Source organism: Malus domestica, chromosome 01 (genome assembly GCF_042453785.1).
Source record: "Malus domestica chromosome 01, GDT2T_hap1".
Classification (NCBI taxonomy): Eukaryota; Viridiplantae; Streptophyta; class Magnoliopsida; order Rosales; family Rosaceae; genus Malus; species Malus domestica.
In genome coordinates, this window is record NC_091661.1 from 18,539,392 (window position 1) to 18,556,154 (window position 16,763).

General features: G+C 36.9%; 1 protein-coding gene across 1 annotated transcript; it reads left to right on the forward strand.

Annotated features, from left to right (window-relative positions):
- Positions 1 to 4,640: 4,640 nt before the first annotated feature.
- On the forward strand, positions 4,641 to 6,992 carry LOC103413421 (hydroquinone glucosyltransferase). The gene has a single exon (XM_008351916.4). It carries the CDS (start codon positions 5,021 to 5,023, stop codon positions 6,440 to 6,442), a length of 1,422 nt encoding a protein of 473 aa, XP_008350138.1. The 5' UTR covers positions 4,641 to 5,020; the 3' UTR covers positions 6,443 to 6,992.
- Positions 6,993 to 16,763: the final 9,771 nt, after the last annotated feature.

The window sequence follows — 16,763 nt, forward strand, 5'->3', positions numbered from 1 at the left end:
AGACTTGATATTATAGGTTGTGATGGAGCAAAAAAAAACAAAAAACAAAAAACAAAAAATTCACGAACTCCTCAGTAATCTTTTCCAGACATCGCACTTCTCAATTTGGCACAAGTCAGTGGTAGTAATTTCAAGTTTCAAGAAGCAATTAAGAATAAAGTAGTCTTCAGGCAAAGAAACATGAGCAATTGGATATATAGACCATATCTCCAAATAACACAAATCACTAGTAGATACATCAATTTACCAAGAATTAGGATTTTGGCGCATTAAGAGAAAGTTGACAAACTTTGGAGATGTAGAAGTAAGCACAACAGGATCATGGAGAGAAAGCCAGAATATTCGTACCCATCTCATTGTCTCTTAGAGCCTAAGAAAAATCGTCAAACACCTGGTGTGCTAAAGTACCAGGGATATCTACTTGCACAATAACCCAATTGTGGATCCAAAGAACAAGCTTTGTGTCTTAAAATTTCATTAACTGTTGATAGTTCGATCAAGAAATGAAAGCAAGAACGTGAAATTAAACCAAGAATTCAGAACGAAATCATACCCTAAAGTCCAAATATATCACATTGCTGAAATCACTTCATCTCTGAAATCACAGGCTACGCACGGAAAATGAAAAACCTATACATGATCTTGACGTTGTTGAGTAAAAATTGGGGTGGTGATGTTCGATGGTTGGGAAAAGGACAAGCAGCAGTGCGGACAAGCCTCTGTTTTAGTAGTCGGGCAGTTGAAGGCCTTAATTGAAAAATCTCTTGCTATGGTCACGACCCGTCTTTGGAGCCCTTCTAAGATGATGTCAACAACGATGATTAGCCTGACCGAGACCAGTCTTAGACTCCCGTCCACTATGAATCATCATCACTGCCTTCTTAGAAATTTCATTTTCTTTCCTTGTATTAGGAGGATAAGAACTTGATGAAAATATGAAAAGACCCCGAATTCAAGAACCAACAATTTAAGAACTGAAAATTAAACCAGAAGGTACATAACAAACTGAACCATTGTGGAAGCATTGAAGAAATTAACGGAATTTCTAACAAAAATTAGAAAAGAAATAAAGACTAGAAAGAGATGAAACTAACGAGAAGTGGAACTAGCAGAATCCATGGTGTGAACGTGGCTCTGATACCATGTTAACTACATAGCAAAATATGAAAGTTTGATGCAGTTTACAGAAGAAGAAGATGATAGAGGGAGAAACAAAGGAGAGATGTAGTAGAAAATGAAAGCTCTTGAATTGATTAATCCTTCTGATACAATAGTTCTAGCTATATATACAAACACACTTAACAACCTCACAAACTTCTAACAAAGCTAACAACTAAATACATTAAATGATGCCATTTGTCCATTGCCATCCAACATACCGGATAGTGACACACATCACAAATCAACCATATCTCTGAGAAAAAAAGAGATTAAATATCCTAACCCCCACTCCAACTAATACCAAGGCCATTTGTGATAAAACCACACACCTAAAAGATTGTGTATGTGATAATTACCAAGTTAGAGATTATATTAGTGTTGTTGGAAGTGGGTCTTTAGTCCGTCTCTCTGATAATTCTACATGGTATATTAGAAACAGGGAGCGGGCTCGTATTGCCACGTGATGGGTGGATCTTATTGGCCCCTTGCGATGATGGTGGGTCCTTGGTTATGCATGTAGGGTGAGTCCCCTTAGCTCCAGGTGGTTGTCAATTTGTGGATCTCCCACGTGTGACCCACTAATTGGATCTCATGTGAGGAGGCGTGTTGAAATATCACACGTTGACTGTATCTCTGCGAAAAGAAGAGCTTAAGTATTTTAACCCTAGTCCAACTAATACCATGACTATTTGTGATAAAACCCCACACCTGACGGAATGTCCATGTGGGGGCTAAGTGGCTGACCACTGCCCCAATTTGTCCCTAGACGTTTGAAAATTAATAAAGGACGCTTAGGCGTTTGCCTAATCCGCCTAGATCCTCCTAGGCACCTGCCTAGGTTGTGACTCTTACGTATAGAGAAAATCGATAACTTTAATTTTGCATTTTTTTTAATAAAATGTAAGAGACTTGTTGAATAATTGGATGAACACTCATTATATGCTTGTTCCACATATTTTCAGATGAACACTCATTACATGCTTGTTCCCCATATTTTCAATGTGTTCTAATATTTTATAATATGTATGTCATTTTATTTTGCAATTTATGTATCCCAATGCAACTATGTGTTTTTTAAGTATAAATAGACACTTATTTATACATATATAATAAATTATTTAAATCCTCATATGCCCTAGCCTACTGCCCAACTAGCGCCTAGCGTCTTTTAAAACCTTACTTATAAGTGAGAGGTTTTAGATTTGATTCTCGCTAAAGGTGAATTTGAACTACATAATTATGGCTCACCCATTGTGAGGCTTAGCTCACTCTTTCATCCCCTTAGTGTAGATAATATCGTTTGTTAAAATAAAACCTATCAAACTAATCTAAACACACAATTAGAGGTGTGTTTTATTTAGGGTTTTTATCACAAATGGTCCCTGACATTCACTACCGCACATCAATTTGGTCTTTTTGTTAAAATTTCATCAACTATGTGGGACCCACAAATCCAATGAATTGATGACAAGTGGATTACATAAAATAAGGGTTTTTATCGCAAATGGTCCCTGACATTGAGCCAACTCCTCATTTTGGTCCTAGGTTTCAAAAATCGATAAATTTGGTCCTTGAATTTCAATATCGCACATTAATTTAATCCTTCCGTTAAAGTTTCGTCAATATCTTTTGTCCCACTAACTCAATCATATGACGCAACATGGATTAACTATAAGAAACTGTTTTTTTTAAGATTTAAAACTAAAAGTAAAATAAGAAACTAAAAACCAAAACCATAAGAAAAAAAAAGCCATCGTCGTCTTCATCAAAGTATGCTAAAAAAGAAAAAGAAGGCACCATGATACCACTAAAGTACTTGGCCTCCTGAACTCACTCCTCATTCTATCTAGTTGGCTATAATCCTATCATATTTGAATTGAATTTGGATTTGATTTTATTGCATTTAGATTGATTTTTTTTCCTTCCAATTGGGGTTGTGGGATGGGAGAAAAATGTTAGCGAGGAATACTCGTCTGTTGGTTCACTCTTAAAAAATATAGTTTCTTATAGTTAATTCACGTGGAGCCATATGATTGGATTAGTGGGATCACATCAGCACATAAATGAAAAATATTGATGAAATTTTAACGGAATGACTAAATTAATGTGTGGTAGTGAAAGTCAGGGACCAAATTTATCGAATTTTGAAACTCATGAACCAACATGAGTAGTTGGATCAATGTCAGGGACCATTTGTGATAAAAAAAACTCTTATTTTATGTAATTCACGTGTTACCATTTCATTGGGTTTGTGGGTCTCACATACAAACTTATAGAATAGTTGACAGAATCTTAACGGAAGAACCAAATGATGTGGGGTAGTGAATGTCAGGGGCGACATTGATTGATTTTGAAAGTGATGGGCCAGAATGATGAGTTTGATCAATCTCATGACCTATTTATGATAAAAATCCTTCTATTTATATGGAAACCGATGTGTTGAAAGGAGTATTACTGGCCTTTGTGGTACGAGTAAATTGTCAATATTTTGTAGTCATTTTATCAACTTTGTCCATATTTATGCTTATACAATATACCAAGTACTGGAATTGGATCCTCTCTGAGGCAAACCCTCAGGATCCTCTTGACCCAATAACACGGATCATTGGATTTTGATCAAATGGCTACAATTATTATAACTTTTAGAGGAACCTCCCTGTTTGTAGCTGTTGGATTGATCCAACGGTCCGTGTTAGTGGGTCAGGAGGATCCCAATGGTTTGCCTCGGAGAGGATCCAATTCCCCAAGTGCTTTAGACTTACTTCATTTTCACAATATTATAGTTGAAAAGTGTTATTCCCACACTTATTGTCACCTCACACACTCTTATTAATTTTTTGTTATTGATCTTATTTAATTCATTTTATCTAACGACCAAAAATTAAGAATGATGTGTGAGAAGTAAAAATGAATGTGTGGATCTTATTTAAGATCTTTCACAAATATTGACCCAAAAAAAATCTTTCGTGAATAATATTGCCTGAATGATTAGACTAATAGAATTACGTTCGCAGATGGTTTTGACAAGGTTAGACCATCTCCTTCAAATTTTAAACGTAAAATTTAAATGTGAAGGTTTACGTGGCACTTTGATATCTTTTAAAATTTTACTTTCCAACCGATATGCCAAATTTTAAACATAAAATAAAAAATCATATGTATTTTCTTTACATCGGGAATGAAAAGAAACAAAAGGATAATGTTTTAAACCAATAAAAAAATTAATAAAAAGCATTTAATAATTAATTAAAAAAAATCTAAAGGTGCTGTCAAATTTGGTAGCAAGGGAGAAAGAGATGTCATTTTATGTTATGTCACATCAGATTTGGCTTCTTAGTTGGAAAACATTAATGCTGTATTTTGTTACCGTTATTATTTATTTAGATATTTTAATATCTCATTTGAAGATGTTCTTAGTATGCAATTAGCATTTATAAAGGAGAATTCGTGATTATGTAAAAGACAGATATAAATTTTGATGACGTAAGCCTTACGTTTGAATTGACATCACTCATATGATTGCATGGCTGGCCATCCCTTCTAATAGACCTCACCCTCTAGAAGTTGCCGTCCTCTCTCTCTCACACACACACACACACACACACGCACATATTACATCCTTGCATAATATTCCCACCACCACAACCAAACAACACAAACCCTACATTAAGTACCAAAAGCAAACCTCCCTAATCCCAATTAACTATTAATCTCTCTCTCTCTCTTCCCAAAACACCTCTCATCTATAAAAGGCAGCAGCTCACCTGATTCTTTCTCATCACATGCCCACATAACTTCTCTTCTCTCCCAAAAGCGCTTCACCGAAAAGCACTTACCCAAAAAGCACAAGTTAACCACCATGGCAAAATCGCAAACACCTCACATAGCAATTCTCCCGACTCCAGGCATGGGCCACCTCATCCCACTCGCCGAGTTTGCCAAACGACTCGTCCACCTTCACAACTTCACCGTCACATTCGTAGTCCCCTGTGACGGCCCTCCCACAAAAGCCCAAAAGTCCGTCCTCGACGCCTTGCCAACCGCCATCGACCATGTCTTCCTCCCGCCAGTCTGCTTTGACGACCTCCCACAAGGCTCCAAAATCGAAACCATAATTTCCCTCACCGTCGCCCGATCCCTCGCCTCCCTCCGCGACGCCCTCAGCTCCTTGGCCTCCCGCACGAAGCTTGTCGGGCTTGTCGTCGATCTCTTCGGCACGGACGCCTTCGATGTGGCCAAAGAATTCAACCTCTCCAACTACATTTTCTTCCCGTCCACGGCCATGGCCCTCTCTCTTTTCCTCTACTTGCCGAAGCTCCACGAAACGGTGTCGTGCGAGTATCGAGACCTCTCCGACCCTGTCACGATTCCTGGGTGCATCCCAATTCCCGGCAGTGAGTTGCTCGACCCGGTTCAGGACCGGAGAGACGAGGCCTACAAATGGCTTCTTCATCACACGAAACGGTACCGTTTGGCGGATGGGATTATAGTGAATAGCTTCACAGAGTTGGAGCCAGGTGCATTGAAAGCTTTACAGGAGAAAGAACCAGGTAAGCCGCCGGTTTACCCCGTTGGACCTCTAGTTAAAATGGAGTTCAGCGGCGTTTTGGATGACCAGTCATCCAAGTGTCTGAAGTGGCTGGATGAGCAGCCACGTGGCTCTGTATTGTATGTTTCTTTTGGGAGTGGTGGGACCCTCTCTTATGATCAGATCAATGAGTTGGCTATAGGGTTGGAAATGAGTGAGCAAAGATTTTTGTGGGTGGTGAGGAGTCCTAGTGACCAAGCTGCCAATACCACTTATTTTACTGTTCACAGCCAAAATGACCCTTTGGAGTTTCTTCCCGAAGGATTTCTAGATAGGACCCAAGGGCGGGGTCTGGTGGTGCCTAATTGGGCACCGCAGGCTCATATTCTAAGTCATGAGTCAATAGGAGGGTTCTTGACCCATTGCGGTTGGAATTCTGCATTGGAAAGTGTCGTAAATGGTGTACCTCTTATTGCTTGGCCACTATATGCTGAACAAAAAATGAATGCTTTTATGTTTACCAAAGATCTAAAGGTGGCACTGCGACCCAAGCCCGATGAACATGGTTTGATCGGAAGGGAGGAGATCGCTATGGTGGTTCAATCTTTCATGGAAGGCGAGGAAGGTAAGCGACTAAGAAACCGAATGAAGGAACTAAAGGATGCTGGTGCCAAGGCTCTTAGTGAGAATGGGGCTTCCACAAAGGCCCTATCTGATGCGATCACAAAGTTGAAAGCCCAAATTTCAAATTAAAATGTGTTCTCAATATCTTCAGGCATCCACCCACTTTACTTTTGTATTTTCAGCTTTCCAGTGATATGGTCCAAAAGGGTGCAATGATGGTATAATAGTTGTTGGTTGACCGTAAAATATTATGTATAGAACAGCAACTTCGATCCTTTTCTTTTGTATTTATTTGTTGTTAAATATACATATATAAGTAAAGTTGGTGACATTGAAAGCCTTGTTAGGCAAGGGCACGATATGTAATGGGGTAAGGTGGCGACCCAACTGGGAAGAAACTTTGTTACATCACGATAAAGTCGTGGGCACACATGTATGGATGGAGAACTGGAGGTAGGGCAAGTATGGCAATTACTATTAGGGAAAGTGATAATTAAGAGGAAAAGTATGAGCCCCCACACCACATATATGTGGCTGTCATGATGTATAACTTGAACATGTATGTAAACCATCTTTTAGGCTCAAACTTTGATTGGCAGGAAAAAACTGAATTATTTCACATATACGTATGATTTGTAGGTGATTGCACCCAACTTATAAAACTGAATTATTTCACATATACGTATGATTTGTAGGTGATTGCACCCAACTTATTTTACTGATTTTATTTGAAGTTGGATATTATATCTAAGTGTTATTTTCTTAAATTTCACGCCTAGTGTTCTTTTTATAAATAGGATCTGAATTTCCGTAACATACAAGTTCTCATTTTATAAATAAGAATTTCAACTAAAGTGCAATTTATATTCAAATGTGATGTTTTTTATATCATAATTATGTCACACAAGAGAGAGAGAGAGAGAGAGCAATAATATTAGTTCTCATTTTTAAAGGGAAGAAAAAAAGAAAGAAATCAACATGAAACGAGGATGCTAAAATAGCAGTGTCTCAAACTTATGTCTCATTCATCAAGTTTTAGCTCTTTGTTTTAATATAATCTTCTTGAAAAATGCTACAACACTGAAAATTCTAGTAGATAAGGTTTTATTTTAGCTCTTTGTTTCAAAAATGCCGATGCTACTCTTCAAACATTTGTACAAAATTGACCAAGTATCCAGTAAAGTTCATGTGGTCTTCATCAAAGAATACATCCAAAAGAAGAAAAATGAGGACTGGCACTTTCAGAAAACATTTGAATGCAAAAGTTAAGGTGGCAAACATTGCAGCAGCCAAGACAACATGGATTCACACATGACCTTCATTAAAGCAAAGAGAAGTCAGCCAGCTTTTAGAAATAGTGTTGACAACTTTCAAAAATAGTGTGCTGTCATTATTCAAAAAGTTGTAAATAGATGAAAAGTTATTTTGTTGTCTAGGAATTAGGTTTTGTTTATAAGGGAGATTTTCCTCCCATGCAGAACACACAAAAAACAACACAGCAGAGACACACCATACTCACACCATACTCACACCAACCTTCCTCATACACTCAAGCATCCAAAACCTTCCTAGCATCCCTTGTAAACATTTCTTTGTAAACACTTCTCTTTGTAAACATTCTATATATCAATAAACGTTCAAATGTACATATTCAAGCAATCTCCAAGTCTTAAGTAAGTTTTCTTTCCTTTCTTTAGTGTGTTTGTTTAAATAGACTTCTAGTCCAAAACAGGGAAACACTATTGTAGTTATATTATTAACCTGCTAAACTGACGATCATACTTTATTCGAGCACTCTGTTATAGTTGAATGTTTGTCATACAAATAATTGGACATTAACCAGGGTACCTTTGAGTTTTTCGTACCTCTGAGTTCAACCGTTAAGGCCTTATACTTGCATTGTGAGTGGTCGTCATGCTGAAACATGTTGAGTTCCATGTGTAAAGTTTTATGTCTAGTTGTTATAATGGCCATCCTACTAAGTATCTAAAGAAAAATGATATTGCAATGGAACCGAGAATTCAACATGTATATGATATAGCAGGCAATATATTAAACTTAGATAATGTAGATCTACAACATTGGGAGAGAACAATTGAAAGATGGCAAAAAGGTTGCGTACATGCAACATTAATGTTAGATTTTAGTAATTCACAAAATATGTTAGATTATTTTGAACATACTTTGGATGGTTTAGTTTTTGATTAGTTTAGTTTAGTTTTTGACTATTTCCAATCATGGAAAGTTCAAAATCTAGAACAACATCAGGCAGCCAAAACACATCTTAATATTGATGGTTTTGGTACTTTGATTAAACAAGAATTTTTAGATCATAATATGTTAGATGGCAGAAGCGAACAAGAACAAATAAGAGCAATTAGAAATTTAGAACAATTACAAATTTATGATTTGCAGTATATAACTGAGTATACCACATATTCCTTTAAATATTTCGGAAGAACAAGTAGAATTAGTGATATTAATTTATTAGATACTTATATGACAAAAATAAAAGGACCAATAGGTGAAAAGACTTGGAATGAATGACAAAAACATCCAAAGAAAAATGATATTGCAATAGGACCGAGAATTCAATATGTAAATATGTATATGATATATTTAGACAAGAGTGTAGTCAAATAAAAGCTAAGAGACAAATTAGGAAGCAATTTTGTATGAGTTGTAAAAATATAGATTTACCACAACAGTATGGTTGTCATAAAAAAATAATCATAAGAAAATATATAAAAAGAAATATAGGTCATATAAATCCTACAAACAGTATAAGAATTTCAGCATAAGACCTTCAAGAACTTATAAGAAGAGAAAATATATTCCATAACAATTTAGGAACAGAAGTGGCAAACCTTGGATTAGAAAATATAAAGCACCAAAAGATAAGAGTAGTTGTAAATGTTATTCATATGGAGAAGCTGGACATATTAGACCTAAATATCCAAAATTAGGTAAACAACCGAGAGAAAAAGTACATTTGATGGAGTTGTTTAAGTTAGAAGAGGATGAGGATATTTAGTCAATATACAGTCTAGATGATTTAAGTGATAATGAGAATATTTATAGTATATAAAGTATAAATATGATAGATTCAAACTCAGACGATTCAAGTAGTTTAAATAGTGATTTAGAAGAGTATATGTGTGCATTCATAGAAGAACAACATGAAGAAGAATATAAATACATTAATTTAGGTTGGCCAGAAAAATGTCATAAGTGTAGCAAATTAGTTGCACATAAGTACTAGAATACATATTCAATATTTGTGAAAATTGTTATAGTAATAGGTTATTAGAGGTTAATTCAACAGAATCACAAAAAAATACTGAAATATTAGGAAATATTTTTCATAGTATAGAAAAGCCAAAAAAATAGTTCTTTAATTACCATAAATTGTGAAATAGAATTAGCAAAAGAACATAAGATACAAACAACAGCTATGATAGATACATGGAGTACAAAGAGTGTCATAAGAGAAGAATTAGTACCAGAAAAATATAAATAAAAATTAGCAAAACCAGTGAGAATAACACAGTTTGATGAGAGGCCAATTTATTTAACACATTGCATTAATAATGAGTCTATTAAAGTAGAAAAACCACAATTTAATTTACCGTTAACATTTGTTTCACCAGTAGGATCATACCCATTCATTTTAGGTTTAAACTTTTTGAAAAGTTTACAAGGTTTTTTATTTATGAATCCTAACATAACATTTTTAAAAGAGGTATTACAATAACTGACCAAAGTAATAATGTCGAAGCATACAAAAGCATAAGTAGAGAAGAATCTAGTAGTCAAAATAGTTATTATTTGGAAAACTCGAAAGAAAATGATGAGCATAATAATATAGAAGAGTTTGATGAAGAAATATTTGAACATGAATATCCGATTTTAGAAGAAGACATTGAAATGGAGCAGCATCAGCATTTGAGTGACAAAGAAAAACAAGAAAGATATGAAAGTTTTCTTAAGAATATATCTTTAGACTTAATAATAGATGATATCTTATTAGAAGAAATTTCAAAAGCAAAATTAAGAATAATGCCACCAGATATGCAAAATAAGATCCTAAGCAGAGCATCACAGTCCATGAAAGAGTTACAGTTACAATTACAATGTGCTTTGTATGAGTCCATCTTTGATTCAAAACCAGGGATGAATATTATTATAAAGATGGATCCACCATGTCTTTGTAATAGTATAGAGAATTGTATTTGTAAACTAGAGGTTAACATAGTTGTGACCATAATTAACATGAGATATTTTAGACCATGATATTTTAGTTATGAGCATAAAAAAAAGTATAATGTGGTAGAAGTTACCCCTGCCTTACTATTAGAGTTTGGCTATCTTGATAAAAAATTCATTAACCATATTTCTCAACTAGAATCATTTCCTGAAAAACATATAAAAGTAGCAGAAGATTATCTGGAAAAGTGGAAAGAAATTTGCATAAGTTATATTAGCAGTCCTCTAGATTGGTATGTACATATGCATAGGGAGAAAGTTAGGTATTAGCCATAATTACTGAAGAGTCCTTTAGACTATCCCCTATCTTCTCACATAGGTGGACTTCTTCATACAAAAATATACTAAAATTTCGAGGGATCCAAATGCTAGCCGTAGATGAGTTTAAAGATTTTAGGTATGATATGGTATTAGTAACAGAAGAAGAAGAAATGTATATTTACAACAAGACAAGGATCAGTCATCAGCCCTATTGGAAGCCTCAAAATTTCAAAGAAGAAACAGCAGAAATGTACTATAAGGTGAAAGAAGATAGAGAAAGAGATGCAGAGCTAGTAGAAAGCGATGAACAGTACTGGAACAATTTGACAGAAGAAGAGTTGTATAACATCGACAACATGATGGAAGCATGAAGAGCTGACAGCAGATTAGCATAAGTTGAATAGCATCATGTAAAATAATGTATTTCCAGATAGAAATGTCAACATCATTGTGGATCCCGCTGCAATAATAAAATAATGGCATAAGAGTAAATAAAGAAAAGAACTTGATCAATTATGGACTTTTCATACACAAAATGTCCTTTTGATTAATAATGAATAGTGCAAGGCCCTTTTCATTAAAACTCCCTTTATTTTATGCAATTCAGGAAAGTAAGTCATGGTTGTGCAGGCTGACGAATGAGTGATGGTGATTAATCTACAGCTCGAGCTTGAATTATTACTAGTATATGGATGCTTATTAGGAAGAATGTGTGAAACATAAAATACACTAATTTCGTCATTATGTTAGCTGTTAAGTAACCTTTAGAAACTTCCTATAATAAGCATTAGCAAAACTAATGGCTCGTTTGAATGTGCTTTGAAAATGGCTGAAAGCGGTTTTAGAGAAAATATTTTTGGGTTCCAAAAGCACTTTAAGTACTTTCTACAAGAAGCACTAGTTACATGCTTCTTCCAGGAAGCACTTTAAGTGCTTTCCCAGGATTTACTGGCATTTTTACTAAGGATTGGTTCCAAAAATATTTTCACCAAAAACGCTTTTAATCATTGTAAAAACACATCCAAATGAGCTCTAAATCCATGAGTATGAAGACCGATCAAAACACCTCTTGGTGATAAAGAAAAAGATTATGTCATTATGCAAGTGTTTTTTTTTTTGGATAATAATATTGATGCATTAAACAGGATTAAATGTATGAATTATTTCTAACAATTTTTTTTAGAGCATCTCCAACTCCAAGGGAGTTGGCAATGTTTTTCTTTAAAAATGTTATATGCTAACACTACTACCTTTAACACTTTTCGCGACGAAGGGAAATTCATTACGTAAAGCGTCATAGCGTCACATTGGAATTTATGTGACCAAAACTTCATCGGGTAGAAATCGTTGCACAAGGATCGTGAAAATAGATTTTGCGCGACGACATAAAAAATTTTGTCGCACAAGATTAAATATGCATAACGACAGAGATGTCGCACATAATTTAGGGGAACGAAAGCAATTTTTCGCGCATAAGTTGATGCAACAAAGTGAGCTCGACGAGATACAATATATGGGACGGTTGGTGCTTGTGGCCAATAAGTTTGCACGACGAATATGGGATATCAGACACTAGTTAACGAAAACTTTGTGCAGCCAGTAATTCGTCGCATGGGGTCAATTTTTTTAACAATTTTAACTTTAAAAACATAAGAAATTGTTGATATTACTTTATGCGACAAACATGTGGTCGCGCAAGGATCAATTTTTAATTAATTTTTTTTTGTTAATTTTTTTCCTTTTTTTTTGGTTTTGGTTACATAATTTATTTAGGGAAGTGTTATTAGCACTCCAAAAATCTCATTCTACACTCCTCACAAGTGTATTTTTCTTTCCAAATATAGAAAGTTAGGAGTGTAGAATGAGAATTTTGGAGTGCTAATAACAATTCCCTTTATTTAAATAATAATAATATTTTTTTTTTATTAAAATTGCAACTATAATGAATGGAGGAAAAAAATAACATTTATATATCAAATAAAAATGTATGTACAAGTAAAACGTTTAAAACTAAGAAAAAAGAAACCTATAATCTATTTGGTCATTAAATGGGGTCGTCTGCGGGTCGGGCTGCGAGTCAGGCAGCGAGTCAGTGTGTTAGGGAGGATGACGATCGGGCTCGTGGATGAGCTCGGAGGTTGACAGGTTATGTGGCTCGGAGGTGGAGGGGATTGCAACTCCGGGTGAGAGACATATGTCATTCGAGTTGAGGGCCTCAAAGATCAACGCAAGCTTACTCCTCAGGTCAGCCACCTCATGCGTCTATTCAATGACACCAGGGCCTTATGGTTGCGATGATGATAAGGCCCCAGTAGTGGAATGACGAGCATGAACTCTCATCCGTCAATACTTCATCGGCCTCTGCCCAAGGGTCGCATCCAAGGTCTCAATCAAGATCTGAAACCCTGCATCATTGGGCGGAGCCACGGACTCGATAAGAATGTTCAGGGGAAGCTAGGAAGCAGACTCCTGAAGGATGGCCTGGCTAATCTCCACCATCGTCGCCTATAACAATAAGACAAGAAGTGGATTGGTAAGAATTAATATTAAATTAAATTTTGTAATATTTGGAAGCATAAAATAGGAATTTGAAATGAAGTTGTACTTACGTGCAACTGCTCAACAAGCTCATCCCCGGGCCGCACATAAACATCCTTAAAGACATCTATCTCGAGGAATTTAGAACCCCCCTGAAACAAAAAACAAAAAAAACAAAAAAACAAAACATAAAGACAATAGAAAATAAATTGAATATTTGTAAGAAATTAGAAGTGTGAATATTAAACACTCATTACTTGTCATCGCGCCTTCATCCTATAGGAGAATGGTCTCAAACCAGAATGGTGGAGAAGAGTCTTCTTCTCCCGGTTGATCTTGTTAGCCTTCGCCTTCTTCTGTTAACATAAAATAAACGTATTAGTGTAATATTTAAAGAAAATGAAACAAACACATAACTTAAAGTAGGAATAATTTTAAAAAAAAATTAAAATTAAATAAGTAATACATATATAAAAATAGGGTAAAAGACTGTTTACTACCCTAATGTTTCGTGGTTTTCAACATTTAGTACATCAAGTTTTTTTCATCCCAGAGTCGTACCTAAAATGTTAATTTTGGGACAGTCTCATACATCCGTTAGTCAAACTGTTAATTCTCCCATTAAGTGATGACGTGGCGCCCATGTGGACAATGACTGGGCATCATGTGTCATTAAAAATATTAAAATAATTAATTAAATTAAAAAAAATATCCCCAGATCCCCTTTGTCTTCCCCACCCCAATCCCCTTCCCTTCTCCCTTTGCACATCTGCACATCCGCTCACCCTCACTCTCCGCTCTCACTCCCTAGATCCATCTGCACCTCTGCATATCCATCATTCTCTCATACCTCGCCGACCTCCTTGTTCTTTCTCCACCCAACTCGCCAATGAATTCCCCACAAAACCCACCTCTCTAAATCCCTAGAATCCAATCCATGAATCGTTTTCGAATCCGGGTTTTCTCCCAAAAGAACCGGCGTGCTCGCCCTCGGATAATAAACCACCTCAAACGGCTAGTTATTCGCCGCCATAGTCGCCGCCTCAACTACACTCTCATACCTCACTCTCCCCTTCCCTCTCATATTCCCATTGGGGCTCAAACCCTCACCCCCATTTCTCATCTTGTTATCCTCATCTCTCAGAAACATACAGAACCTGCCATAAGGCAGAACACAACCTCCAGAGCCGCCGCCGCTGCTGTGGCTGCTGTTCCATCCAGAAGCCACTTCATTCCCTCAACCGCCATCTAATCCCCTCTTCGCTGTCCGAATCCCAACACAGAGATGCCATTTTCGGCTCTCAGAAACACAATGGAGTCTCCAACCACCAATTTCTTCTGGTTCACAAATTTTCTCCACCCAGCAGTCAACAAATGCCGCCGCGGTGTCCCTCTGTAAATGTGCCTGAACTTCCATACCTCGTCGTGGACGTTCTTCGCGATCACCGTCTGCACTGGCGGGTCCGTTGAGTAATCCAACTTTGGAAAAATGGTCTCGGCGCAGTACCTGGGGACAGAGAACCCACCGCCATTGTTGGCGTCGTATTGGGTCAGTGTCTTGGCGAAAGACGTCGGCTTTTCCTGATTTTTCGACCCATATGCCTTCGTATCCCCGTCTTCCACGACAAAGGTTCAATTTTGATTCTGACCCCAAAGATTTTTGCTTTCTTTAATTTTAGATGGATCTTCACAAAGGGAAAGGGGGTCGAGAGGGTGGTGGGGGATGTCGGAGTTGTGGAAGACTAGGCCAATGCAAAGGGAAAGGGAGAAAAAACGCAGGAATCTCCGATCTTCCATGGATTCTGTGTTTCAGAGTTTGAGTTTGAGGGAGGGGGAAGGATGGATGGATGTGTAGATGTGCAGATGTGCAAATGTGTAGAGGTGCAGAGGGAGAAGAGAGGGGAATCGGGGTGGGGAAGACAAAGGGGATCTGGGGAATTGTTTTTTTACTTTAATTTAATTTTTTAAATATTTTTAATGACACGTGGCGCCCAGTCATTTTCCACATGGGTGCCACATCATCACTTAATGGGAGAATTAACAGTTTGACTAACATATTTATGAGATTATCCCAAAATTAACACTTTAGGTATAACTCTGGGACGAAAAAAACTTGATGTACTAAATGTTGAAAACCACGAAACATGAGGGTAGTAAACAGTCTTTTACCCATAAAAATATACCACATAGACGACCTCTAGAAAATGGTTGCAGAGCCACGCCCACTTGTCCGGTCTATCACTCAACTCCAGCAGGCAAGCCTTCTCTAAAGCGACCTCTGGATCATCAAACAACTCAAAATGTTTGTGGAGGTCGCTCTTCCATTGCTTGTACCACTTGTAAAACAAAATGTCCAAGTAGTTGTCCATCGACTCGTTTATGTGGTCAAAATTGTAGTTTGTCTACAATTTACCGAGTACTAAATTAAAATATTAAAAAAACCAAAATTAAAATTAAAGTTAAAGTTGAAAAAGGAAAAAAATTAATATAAAAATATGGTTAATCTCAGTTTACTACTCTCAAGTTTCTTGGTTTTCAACATTTAGTACATCAAATTTTTTTTAATCCCAGAGTGGTACCTTAAGTGAAAATTTTAGGACAGTTTCATACATTAAGGTTGCTGTTAAGTTAACCGTTAATTGGTGATGTGGTGCCCACATGGACAATGACTGGGCATCATGTGGATATAAAAAAAATTAAAAAAAAAAATAGAAAAAGAAATATTCTTCTCTCCCCCTTTAATCTTCACCATTAGGAGAATAGTCTTTCCACTGTCCACCATCTCTACCGCTACACCCTTGCCAACCCACCCATCGCTTCCTTCTTCCTCTCATCTCTCTCTTTCACCTTTCTCTTTCTTTCTCTCTCTTCCACTTTTTTATGTTTTCACCTCTCTTAAGTCCGGGAAGGATAAAAGGTAGAATCGTCGATGAAATCACCGACTGTTGATGAAGGTGGATGGTTGCTCTATGATGGGAGCTCGCGTCAATGGCGTAGAGAGGGGTGGTAGTGGATTTTCTTCCATCCCCTTTCTCTTTTCTCGGCTGATTGCTGTCAAATCAACATAAGCCCTTCTTGCTCCTCTCGTCGCAGCCCCCCCAGCCACATCCATGTCAGATCTCATTTGCAACTTCTAGTTTAGAACCCTACAACTAAAGACGAAGCTGCATGAGCTCCTGATGGTGGAGATCCAAGGGCGATAGTGATCGAGAACTTGGCAGCGCGTTCAATTAAAGCTGGCTTTGTAGGGAAATTTAGGTAGGAATCGAAAGGGGTTGCTGGACGTAGGGCGTGTTGGGGGGTCGGGTTCTGGCAATAGGTGGAGAAGCATGGGTTGGTGGAAGTTCTAAAAGCATAGTTATGGATGCAAATTTCCGCCTTCTTC

Excerpts from the sequence above, each read along its gene's own strand:
- LOC103413421 (XM_008351916.4), top strand. The coding sequence starts at position 5,021 with ATGGCAAAATCGCAAACACCTCACATAGCAATTCTCCCGACTCCAGGC.